Raw genomic sequence first — 12998 nt, forward strand, 5'->3', positions numbered from 1 at the left:
ATGTGTTTCTTTTCCTCTTCTAGCTGCTTTCCCTCCCCTTTATATTACATTGCCTGCAGACCTACCATGCAAGTTCTTCGCTACTACTGCATTCTGCCTCATTCTACTGGTGGACTTTGCTTGTAGGGTCATACGCGTGAAGAAATATAATCCCCAACTAACCTGAATGTGCAGATACGGTAAGTCTGAGAAAATTGTGCTTTAACTAGAGAAGTATCTTTTCCTCAGAGTGAAAGCGAGGATAGTATTAAATTGCTAAAAAGAACAGTGTTGCCAGCATAGACCTTCTGATCTGTGTGTACTTCATCACTATAATCCCCCAGTAAAGCTATCCTAACAGGAACGTGGCCTACAAGAACTCCTTTAAAAGCAGTTTCTTCTCCTACTTGCACTTAATTCTAGCTTCCATGTTTCCATTTTATTCTGGGCTATTGCACTGCTTCTTCAAGTCTTCAGGGTGTTCTCTCATTTCTTTTTTAATTATGACCTTTGCTGATAAGCGTGTCGTGCTTGTTCATATGCTTATTTTGTCAAATGCTGCAGTGTAAAATTTAAGTTTTTTTCAGATTCCTCAAATAGATGATTTAGAACAGCTTGATGATTATCTTGAAGAGTTACTTAAATAAAATGTGGATTTCTCTGGCGATTTAACCTTGTCTTCTGTAAGGACAAACACAACAGAGTTAGATTTTTCCATGCCATATGAAAGAAATATACGTTTTCAAGGACTGAGATGGCTTAGTCTTTGATATGCACATTTATGCTGTCACATTTTTCGAAGCACTTTTGAAAATGTACAAAAGATGATTGTAGACTCCTGTATTTACAAAAAACCTAATTGTCTATGGCTTCTGAAAGTTGAAACCTTTGATTTTTTCCTTTGAATACTGCTGTTATTTCTGAAAAAAATGGAAGTCTGAGTAACATTTGAGTTTTAAAACTCTCTTTTTGTTGAACAAGAAATTTGGTAGGTATACACATGGAAAATTCTGTGTCGGCATTTCCAATTACTGGCTATTGAAAATTTAGATTTGATGAACAAAGATAAAAGACTGAAGATTGCTACTTCAAGCTACCTTTCTTTTGCTTGCTGTTCTTGGTTATTGCAAATACAGCATTCTTTGCCTGCTAGTGATATTTTGAAGTGGAGTATTTCCAAATACCACTTCACGTTTCAGATTTATTCTGGGTTTATTCAGTATTTTACATCGGTAATGCCTGCTGCTTCTCATTATTGAAGGCCTTGATCCTCTAACTGACAGAATGTTAGCAGACAGCTATTGTTGCTCTGGGGAGACTGTTGAAAGAGGTGCAAGGAAAGACCAGAGATTAGAAAAATCACCTTTTAATGATAGCTACAGTATATGTCACTACTGAAGTCCTCCAGGCATCCAGATACACTTTTTTCCCCTTCTCTCCCTCCTCAGCAGCAATGCCCTGGCTGGCTGCAGACTCTGGTTTACGCAATGTAGTTATAAATAAGTGCTGAAAGCCTATTCCAGTCACAGCCCTGCTTGTTCCAGCCCTGTCACCTCTTGCAGTGAAGGCTTGTACCTAGTTCTGACAAATATTTTGCAATTCTGATCTTACATGACTAGCGTGTCCTAGTTCTTTGTTTGCCTAAAGAATTAAACAGAGCTCAAAATATTGGATGACCATGTAAGCCTGTATGCTGTGACATACAGCCTGCCCTAAACCTTCTGCTGCAGCTTGCCCGGGTTCAGTTACACCACCCTCACTATGCACACCCAATGGATGCACTACCACTCATCCCTCTTGTCACCTGAAAACCAGGTTTTGTGATGTTGCATTCAGTTTCTTTGCAGTTTTGAGATTAAATTTGTCTCTTGTGGCTGTTGATATTGTTTTTGCAACTAAACCAGCCTGAACCTTGGCCCAGATGAAAATTCAGCTCATGCAGCTGCACAGCACTCCAGGGGGCAGCCAGACTGTGTTCTGCTCTGCAGAGCGAAGTAGAAATACTGCTCGGGTAGTGCTCCCCTTTCCTCTTATGAGATACCACCAGAGTGCTATTGGTGAGACAACACCTTTACCATAGGATTAAGTGTAACAAATGCATTTTCACATTCCAACAGTTTAGTCTTTAACTACTGTATGCCATAGTATATACTGCAAGGCTTAAACACTGTAAAACTGTAAACTACTGTGTACTACTATACAGCACAGACATTATGATACTACACCACAAGTTTCCACAAACAATTTAATCAGCAGAAGAAGCAGTCCTGCACCCCCTCTACTGCTGGCCACCCCTTTTTCATCCCTGCTTAATCTCTTCTCTTGTACAACCCAATGTTTTGTGAGACCAGGCAATGCAAAATCTAAATAACGTCTAAAGCTAACTATATTTATTACTATTCAATTTTATTGCAAGCTTTTGCCTGGATCTGTTCTCACAGTTGTTCATAAGTGCAACCACAAACACTCATGCTGGCCTAAGAGAAGGGAAAGCATGGGATTGAAAGAGCAGTGGCAGTGGGGGAGCCGTTTTTAGGACAACATTGGCTTACGCAAGACTCGGATAATTGTAGAACTGCTATCTAAAGACAACGGCAAGTTCCTTGTGCTTAGTGTATAGCTGCTCAGTTTTTTCAGGTTATCCAAGTCAAATCATGTTGCAGTTTTGGCCTATAAGGTAAGATTCGGACCACGGTATATACAGAAGTAATAAAAATGAAAAGTCAGTTGCTACAAGGCAGCTGCACAAAAGGTATCCAAATACTAAAATGGGGCTGAAGGTTTAGTTAAAACCTTGTGAATTATTAAAACAAAGGTTTAGAAACTACTCTCAAAGTCCCTGTGTTGCTTATTCAATATTCATCCAGTTTACATAGCTTTAGCACCACAGATGCCAATGCAGGGTGAGAATCAGCATAATCGGTCCTCATGCCCTGCTGAGGCTCTACAAACTGACTGTGCACAAAGACTGTAAGCAGCTCATAAAACCATGGTGCACTAAAACTGGGAGCCAGTAATCTTACTAGGGTGCTATATTTACTTAGTCTATATTGGTAGTGATCTGTAAGAGGTTTAAAGTAGCTCTCAAAGACAGAGTTGGTGTTTGAATGATCGTTGTTGGGAAGCAAGAATCAACATTTAAATGAATAAATACTGAAAAAGGTTACCTGGTATGTTTGATGCTATGGGTGCTGCTGGATCAGCAGATGACATTAATGCTATGGAAATTCACCATTGGTACACAAAATTCATGAAGGAGTGTCCATCTGGACAACTTTGTCTGCATGAATTTAAACACGTCCTGGATCTACACGGACTTAATCCAGAAGCTAACAGCTACGTTGAACAAGTATTTCACACATTTGACATGAATAAGGTAAGAATTCATTCTTAACTTGCTGGCTTTCTTATGGTTGTATCATGTGATGCATTCAGCGAAGTGTCTCAGAGGGCTGGCAATGCTGCTTATTCAGAGGTAATGGAAGTGATTCAGAGGTGATTCAATAGAAAGCTATAGGTAAATAAACATGAGGGGCAGGCAAACAATTTTGAATGCTCTGTTCCCAGTACATTTTGCCACTTTGAAAACTGCATACAGTCATTCTACTACATGTTGAATAGTTTCTCATCTTTGAAACCTGGTTTTTTATTATTATTTTCAGTGTGTGTTAATAATTGGAAGTTTTATTTTATAACTCTGCTTGAAAAAATTTTTTTAAAGCAGCAAGTGTTTGGCTGGGTCCATAGGTATTAATGCTTTAAGAATGTGCAACATAGACACAATATGATTCCTTCTGTCACCAAATACAGTATTGCTGGATTCATTCTGAGCACCTTCTGTGGCTTAGTTTGACTGGTATCAGTCAATTCCCCCTCCTCCAAAGACACATCTGTCTGGTTTTGATCCATCATCCCAATTTTACTGCTTAACATCCTAGGTCATCCCAAAGGCATCCAGCGGCTGCTAGTTACATTGCTGTCTCATGTTCTTCCAACTCAGTGTTCATACAGGTTCCTTCTATCCATGAGACCCATCCAGAAGACTCTGCCTTGTCATTTGCCTCTTAAGCCAAAATAACACTTTCTATCCAATGCTACAAAAGAAGTGGAGTCATCTGTAATTCCTACAAAAGAGTTTGTCCTTGACTGAAATAAAGTTTAGGCTGAATTGTCGATACTACACAATCAAAGTCTGCTTCCAGCTAATGGAACAGATGGGCCCATCATGGTATAAAAACTTATTTAAAAAAAAATATAAAAGCATTCTTGTTCTCCACCCACGCCGTTGATCTCAATGAATTCAGAGATGTAATGAAAAATGTGTTATTACATGAATGACTTTAGTAGCAGGTTAAAACTGGTCCAAATTATAGCCAGAACTACTCCAGACAGTTTCAATTTCCAGAAATGGCCTTTGTCTTCTTTATTCTGAAATGAATTATATCTGTTTCAGAAAATGCTGAGAGTATAAGGTACCTTGTGTGTTTTTACATCCAACCTTTAATTTCTTGTATGGTGCCCAGTAGACTAAGAATTCCCAGAGTCAGTAGCTTTGTTACACCGTTTTCTGTTGTGTGTATTTACACACACACCCCCACCCCCAATTCAGCTTGCTTCTTTGGTATTATGTAATTCTTTCTCACATAATCTTCAAGTACTGTTCCTATAAAATCAGGCTCCTCGCATGCTCTTTTCTTACCCCCGCCAATTACCAGATGGTTAAATATACTGGAATTTGATTAAGTAGTGTCACCTAACTCAATAAATGCGCTAATTATAGATGATGAGCAAACTTCTAGTCCACAAACATAGAATCTGACTGGCAGAAATTGTCAACTTACTGTGTTCTTTTCAATTAATAAATCAAGGCATTATGTTCCCCAGCAAAGCTTCATCAATGCTAACTTTCTTGGGTAACTTGCATGGACAGTGTCTGAGCTCACCTAAGAGCTTTTTCAGTTTAGCTTTTATTCTTGAAAAATATTTGGAAATAATTCCAAAATTTATTTTAGACAAATACTTTCAAAGCAACGAGTGACTTGAGGATGTTTCAGAAAGTTGAGCCTGCAGCTGGTTTTACTTTTCGGAAGACTGGAATGTGAAACAAACAATTCCTCAAAACCAGGCTTCTGTCAAGATGATAGCATACCAGTGCAGGACCAACCACAGGTATAGGGAAATTGGGTGTTTGCCATGAGATAACTGAGGGTGTGGGGAGGGAAGAAGAAAGTACCCTTCAAATAGTTTTGCACCAACAGAAATGCCTAGGAGAACTTGCCACTACTGCCGATATTGGTCTATATATTTGAAAATATCTATTGTACTCAGTAAATGGTGCATCCAGTACAAGCAGAGAGTGCAGAATAAATTAGATACAAACATTCAGGGCACGGTTGCTCTTTACCACCTTACCCCATTCAGCTTTCTCTACTATTTGTACTCTTTGTAACACTGAGTGTAATCAAAACTGTAACAGTTTTCTTCACTTGTTTATATTACTTACAGTATTGAGAATGTGCATATAGACGCTGACGTTTGCTTTTCATATACTTCAAGCATTACAGTCCAACATGTTACAGTTGTGAAGAATACTTTTCTATGTCTAGGTTATTTCGAGTACCTTTCTGTAAGGAAAAAATATTTTGCAAAGGTAGCTAGTCACTCTGTATGAAGACAAGCCTTAGGTGAACCTGGAACCTGTCTAAACAGGGAAAGGAGATGCAAACCAAAAAGGTGGGGAGTTTTTTGGGTTTTGGGGGGTTGTTTTTTTTTGGGGGGGGGCAGGACGGGACTGGGGGGTGTCTTTTAGTTGATTGGTTTTTTACAAGTTACTAATCACAGGGCCTTCCTCCCAGTACAAATAGCTTAGCACCCAGGGAGTAGCTTGCTCAAGTTATCAGATGAATGTTAAGATGTATGCCTTAAACTTGTCAGGTTATACACACATCAGAGTTTGACTGTTATACAGTCCTATCCATCAATCTCTGATCCCCTTCTCCTGTTTCCCCATAACTTTTTAATCAATTGGCATATTTCAATGAAGTTTCAAAGAGCAGGCATTTCAGCTAATTATTTCCTAAAGTTTTCATAAAAATTGGCAGCTGGGTAGCAGGGACACACCCAGAATGAATGCCCCACTCATGCAGAATTCAGCTTTTATTCATTGTCTAAGGCAACAGCTGGCTGGCAAAATAATCAGGCACTTGTTTTCTTTTGCCTGGCGAGGATACAGGGTGGAGCTGGGGTACCAGGGTGTGGAGATTTAGGGGACAAAAGACAGAGTCTGTACAAACCTAGGCTTTTGTTTTACTGTTCCCAGAAGAGCTTGTTTAATTAATGTTCCATGTTAGACAGAAAAAGATGTTTCAATGTTTTATCCGTTTGGAAGTCTTCCCCCCATTTTAATGAAATTAAACAACGATTTGGCCTTTAGGGCTTCATAAAATCCACTATAAAACTGCTTATGCTAGGCTTATAACTTCATTATTTAATAATGAGGTCCTGCTAAAAATCTGATATTCATTTCCAGTTCTGCAAGATGTTGTAACAATCCTCCATTAGCTGCTGTAATCTGAGGCATAGATTTTACTGTATATTATCTTCATTGAGCTGTTGCAGCAGTAGGCCCAGAAAAAGTTATTTAGAAGGCAGGACTAGAATGGCACATTTAGAATAGTCACATACATGAGATTGTATAGTCTGTATCCTTTTGCAGCTGGAAATAATATGAAGAATGTGGCATCTACTCCCAGATAAAAGGCTGGCAAGTTTTTCTCCTTGTCCAATCTATTTATATAATTTAGTGGCTGGAAAGGCTTAAACACTTAGAGAAATGAATCAAGTGAACCAGAATGTTTTACCTGAAAGTTTTACTTTTTCCTTTTAATAATAGCAAAAAAAAAAATCTCTTTTTGATGAAATAGCAACAGTATCATTTTTAATGAAATGGCAACAGTATAACTACAAGATTCAGATACAACACATAGCATCTAGATAAGCTGTAGCTCAGTTTTATTTTTCTCTTGCCTTGAATAAAGTCTTGTGAGAGCCTCCCTGAAAAGCCTGTGGCAAACGAGGACCAGGACCTCTCAAGCCACATGCCAGGATTTCATAAGCTTCCCCTGTGGGACTCACACCACGTCTGTTTAGTTTGATATGATGTGTATATTTATCTGTTGTAACGTATGTTTCCTATGAAGTCATTCTATGGGGCTTCAGGCTGGCTTAGGGAACCGATTTACGTAAGAAGAAGAATGAGCTGAAGAATGAGCTGTTGGCATACCAGCTTGCCAAGAGTAATGCATTTGGGATTTTTATGGCTTGGCACAGGCTTTCTCAGTAACAGTATCCTCATACTGTTCTTGATCATTCTGACTATATCGACGCTTCTCTAACAAGAGCATGACTTATGTGTAGTACAATCAAAAAGCATTTGTCTTCTGGATTCTGATCTTAATACAGAAATCCAGCTCAAGACTCCTTTCCATGCTTAGCAGAGCCAAAGGATCTTATTTCAAGATGACTCAGCTCTTTGCAAGTTAGATGAACCAAGTCTGTCTGCCCTCCCTTATACTTCAGTGGAATAACAACCTACCTGATTTGGTCAGGGGAAACTGTTTAACTCTTTCTTAACAGAACAAGCAGATATTTTTTATCGGTTTATGAAAGAAACTACACGTAAATCAAGGTTCTGAAGTGGCATAACATTTAGAGATGCAAGAAGTCATTATTGTTCAGACTGTCTTGTCCACTGCAGTGCAATTATATTTCAAAGTTGAAAATTGCAGTGTTAGTTGTTTGTTTGGTTTTTTCCTGAAGTCTATATGTTATTTTCCTTCTGTTAGAGGATCAGATTTTGTCTACTGCCATGATGGTAAAAATCACTGCCAGATCTTTGACATTACTCAATGAGGAAAAGAATTTGGGACCTAATCTCTTGCAGCATGTACTTGGCATTTTGGAAGTGAGATTCCAAGCAAACAGACTTTGGTGTGCTGCAAGCTTCTCCCTGAACCTGAAATTGCTGAAGGTGCCTCTATCACCTTCCAGTTTCTATGATACTGAAAGTGCCATGCTTTAAATATTTAAATTTCTATTACTGTATTATCTGAAAACCCATCACTGAGACTGTGTGAACAGAACGTGTCTGTTAAGTGGATTATGCAAATGAAGCAATATGATTACTTTTTAGTGCCTCCCCACGCTCTTACTGTTTCAGAATTATATACATAAGGATATGTTCCTAGTTCTTTTTACCTTAGGATTATATGAAAAGTATTTATCACATGCTTGGTTTAGATGAGATGTTAAGTCAAATTCAAAGTATGTACTTTTAATTGGAGAGTCATGAAGAGTCTGCCTTCAGTTAAAAAGTCCCCTTCCTGAATTTCACTAGCTCTGATTTATTTTCTTTCTTCAGGTTCTGGTGTGTGAATTTCATCAGTTTTTAAATAGTTTTAGCATTTTTTTCAATGCTAATGTTATGATGCTGTATGGTCTGTTTATATATAATCTTCCTTCAGCTGGATGAACACTTACTGGTACACACCAGAGTCACCATACATATCATTAGTATTTTGCAGGATTTATGATTCTCCCTGTTTCCAAGGGGCTGAATGCAAAGCCCTCCAAACAAAGCCCAGCAACACCGTTTCACAGTTTGGGAAGCATTCAACGTCATCTCAGCCAGTGCATTTTTAGTGCAAAGCATTGTAAGTTTAGGAAGAGTACCAAGGCTGCAAACCTGACACAGGATCTTACACAACACAAGCACAAATGTCATGTTTTGCCTTCAAGACAGTCCCTGCAGAAGCAGGTTGAGCCCTGGGAACACGTTGAGGTAGCTCTGGCCGGAGAGAAGGACCCACCTATTGACAAGCCTGCTTGTCTTCAAATAGGTCATGAAAGATGATCCCGTGGAGTTTCTATTTTTACCTAATCCAGATCTGCACGGATCTTTAAGAGGTTTATGGTAGTTTTACAGCTCCTGGTTTGTGGTTGAATTCTAGCTGGAAGCGAGCCACGGAACATAGGAGCACTGCGCAAAGGCAAACAGTGCAGCGTGGACAGAGAGGAAGGGTGGACGGTGCTATGGGTGCCGGGGAATCAGCTGATGATTTTGCTGCAATAGAGAACAGTCGATGGTACCAGAAATTTTTGAACCAATGCCCCTCCGGGCAACTTACTTTGCATGAGTTTAAGATAATACTGGGTTTACGTGATATGAACCCTCAGGCGAACATGTATGTTGAGCGGGTGTTTCACATCTTTGACAAGAATCAGGTAAGAAATTTTCTTGGACAATGTTCGTCATGAAATCTATGTGTTAGCATGAACAGCAGAGGACTTTAGTGATAGCAAATAAGAAGCGGTAGGTTAACTAGGAATTGTTTGTTTTTTCTTATTAATTTCCAGCAGCTGTGCAGCATTACTTAAACTGAGAAAACTGGATTTGTTGGACTCTTTTCAATGTAATTTAGGTTGTTTAAGAGAAGAGCTCTTCAAAAATCTACTAAACAAGTTTGATTCCTTGTAGGTGGGGCTGGACGAGAGTCTTAAAACCCTCATGTTCCCCCCTTTCACTGCTGGAAGGTTGTGTGAATAATTTTGTCTTCACTCTCCTTTTAGAAAATTATTTTTCCCATCATTTCCAAAGCAAAGTCTGTTCTGATCTATTAAGCTGCATTTTTTGGACATTTACAATGAATCTTTTTTTTTTTTCTGTATTTTATTATAACCATTTTTATTCTTATTTGGAAAGTTCGTAAAAGAGTAATATAGCTGTTTTACTTCCCTACCCACCCCTTAAAAAAAGCAACTTTTAAAGCTGAGCAGTGGAAGGCAGGTAGACTTGAATTACTGCATAGATCAGAAATCAGAAGACCATGTTACTTCTAAAATATAAATGGAAAGAATCAAGAAATGTAGTGGGAAAAGTACAGTCAAAAAAACAGGAATAGGCAGGAATAAGATAAGTAGATACCAGCTTTCCAGGAGAGGGAAGAAATAAGTGAAACGTAAAACAAACAAAAAATAAAATTAACAAAATTAAGGCACAAGTATAAAGAGATGGAAATAAATGTTCAAAGCGTGGAAGGAGGAAATAGTGTCTCATCCCTTCTTTGTACGTTAACTGAAACCCTTGTGGAACTGAAATGCAAGCTGTGGAGGAAAAGTGTTGAAAAGGTAGTTAAAAGTCTAAAGGAGAGATTCATTCTCCATCAGAAACAGAGCTGATACTTGGACAAAAACAACATACGGGAATAAAGGTGGTGGTTTGCTCAGCTGCAGTAAGAGGGAGAGGAGGCTGGCAACGGCAGCCACAAGAACCAGCCCCTCGGGGTGTCTCTCCGCAGGGCCTGCCTCTCCACTGGCCCAGAAAAGCATTTGGACAGGGATTTCTAGACTGAAATATCGCCGTACTCATTAGCAACCGCAACAAACCCTTGCCTTCCTCACTGGAGCCGCTAGGAGATGCAAGTTGCTCAGTGTCTGCTCGGCTTGGGAAAGACTTCAGGCACCAAGAAGGAGAACATCTCTAATCAAAACAACGGTACCTAATTAGGGAAGACAGCCTCTCCTTTTAATTAAATGTTTACTGATGTCTCTCTCTATTGGCTTGGTTTTCCCTTTTCCAAAATGCTTAACTCAGTGGATTTTATTGCTGGTGGGGGAAAAAAAAAAAAAAGAAAAAGGATGCTTTAATATCCAAAGTTCTTCCAAATAGCTGTGCTGCGTAGGCAGATAAAAACAGGAAGCTGGGATTTAGAGTTGTTTAAGGATCTATATGTAACACTATTAACTGGAAAAATCCAATTTGTCTAAGCTGAAATCCTTTGTGAAAACAGCCTGTGGCATCAAAAAGTTGTGGGCGTGGGGGTTAATTCAGAGATATTACCCTTAACACAAAGATTTGGGGGATGTTTGAAACAGGAATTTATTAACTTAAATTACTTTTTATAAATTTAAACTAATGGGGTTCTCCCCCCTCCCCCCTTCTTCCCCAGATTATCAGCATGCAAAAGTTCAGGTATTTCTTTTCTTTTTATTTCTCCCAGTTGGAGCCAGGACATTTCATTGGCCTCTCAGATTTTCCCTGGATGAGAGGACTCTTTCCCTTCATTTCTAATAAGACCACTTAAAAGTAACAGTTTAACACTGCCTCTCTGTCCTTAATCAGAGGTTGTTAGTCCCACTTGCAGCTCCCTGATGCCCACAAGGCAAGGCGCAGCCCAAGCTCTTGCCAACCCTGAGTTCAGGAAAATCAGTGAATTTGCAATAGCTACAAAAAGAAAGTATTCCTGACTTATCCTCCTGACAAAGGAGGACGCATTTCTTTGGCAAGTAGAAACCTTGATCAAAATAACAGCTTCAGGAGTGGGCTCTCATTGTGTTAAGTCTTTAACTCCAAACGGAAAACATGAAGTCGGTGGTATCTCAGAGCACTTCCCATAATCATTAAAATGAAAACAACTGCACTACAAATGGTTCTGTGGGAAGTATCAGACTTGTTATTGCATTATGCGTGGTCTGCTTGTTATTTATAGATACCGGTGCGCTGCAGCATGTGTGGCTAACAACACCCACAAAATCATGGCTGTAAATGGTTAGTTTAATGACAAAAGAAAGCCTAGGCTAGACTGTGCACAACTAAGATAAGCACAATTGCTTATCTCATCACCAGGACTTGTAGCATTGTGCTACACTCACAATCTCTATGAAAGGAATAATGAAGCAGTAGTACAAAAAGGAATCGGACATAATAGGCTTCTTTAGATGTATTTTTAAATGGTCACTGCCTTCTGTTTCGGTTTTAAGTCCATACACAAACCCAAGGAGTTCATTGTTTGCAGAAATATAGTAGCAGGCACACAAGGAATGTGACTGGGAACTAACAAAGTTGTGCCAGTGCTTGATCAGTGTTTTCAATGAGAGAATAATTAAGCAATTGTGTGTATATTCCCACACACTTTGCTGTGTACGGCGTGGCTAAAATGCCATAGAAAGTAGCGATGACCTCTCTTTGCCTCATCCCCATGCTTGAGTTAGCAAGAATTGGTGAGTCCTCTCCTCTCAGGCAGAGAGATTAGAGGTTGTATCCTACTAGAAACTTGCCTCATCGGGGCAAAAGCCTTCTGGTTTATGAAGGAGAGGAAAACAATCCTTAAAAGCAAGCTACCATTCTGATGAAGATACAGGAGAAGGAAAGGCTAGCTTGGTCCTCCTCCTTGTAACATGCATAGGAGGAAAGCAGAATTTAGAAGCTAAACACTCATTCAAATAGTTAGAAAAGTGTAGGGTGGGCCATAGGGAGAAGATGGTGATGCTTGGGACCTCACAGTTTGGGACTTCAAAAAAAAAAAAAAAAAAAAAAAATTAAAAGCCTTCATGGGGTAAATTTTCTGACCAGGGTAGGCCATTCCAGCTCTTCCTGGAGGATAACCTCCTCTTTCTACAATTTTGTATCTTTTCCATATGACTCTCTCTCATTTGGGCAGCCTAGCTAGTCCCTCTGAAAACACCTCACCCAGGTCTGCTTGAGCTGGGAGGTAGGCTGCATCTACCTTAAGAGACATAAATGGACTCTGAAGCTGGCTAGAGATGAGGAGTAGCCATGTGCCTGTGGGGAGCTGGCAACGAAGTTAATAGAGGGAGATAGCAGGATAGGAGGAAGGCAACTATGCTCTTAAGTCAGCTGACTAGGCTGGGACATGGGAATGCCCGCAATGGTGCTTTCTCTGGTCCTCCCCACGCAGCTCCCCTCTGCAACTGAAATGAGCAGTGGCAGATGTCTGTATGCACTCAGCACTGGTAGGATCCAGCATCTGACAGTAGTAGAGTGCAGGGAAGAAAGGGGATGGAAGAAGAGAGAGACCGGGCAAAGTTCAGAAGCACGAGATGAGTCATGCAGGAGAGAGAAATGGCATTTTTCAGAGCAAATAGCAGATAGAAATTGCCGAGGAAGAAAAAAGGGAGTGGGGCTGGAGTGAGCCGGAGTGGATTCAAAAATCAAGAGGAAA

The 12998-nt window shown here is 39.7% G+C and overlaps 1 protein-coding gene across 1 annotated transcript in view; it reads left to right on the plus strand.

Annotated features, from left to right (window-relative positions):
• The first annotated feature begins 3151 nt into the window (after positions 1–3151).
• Positions 3152–12998, plus strand: part of GUCA1C (guanylate cyclase activator 1C) — a 34392-nt gene continuing 24545 nt past the window's right edge. Inside the window, exon 1 of the mRNA XM_050910614.1 lies at positions 3152–3355. Coding sequence (XP_050766571.1) covers positions 3152–3355 — 204 coding nt within the window. The remainder of the gene's footprint in view (positions 3356–12998) is intronic.

The sequence above is a fragment of the Gymnogyps californianus genome, chromosome 1 (assembly GCF_018139145.2).
Source record: "Gymnogyps californianus isolate 813 chromosome 1, ASM1813914v2, whole genome shotgun sequence".
Taxonomy (NCBI): Eukaryota; Metazoa; Chordata; class Aves; order Accipitriformes; family Cathartidae; genus Gymnogyps; species Gymnogyps californianus.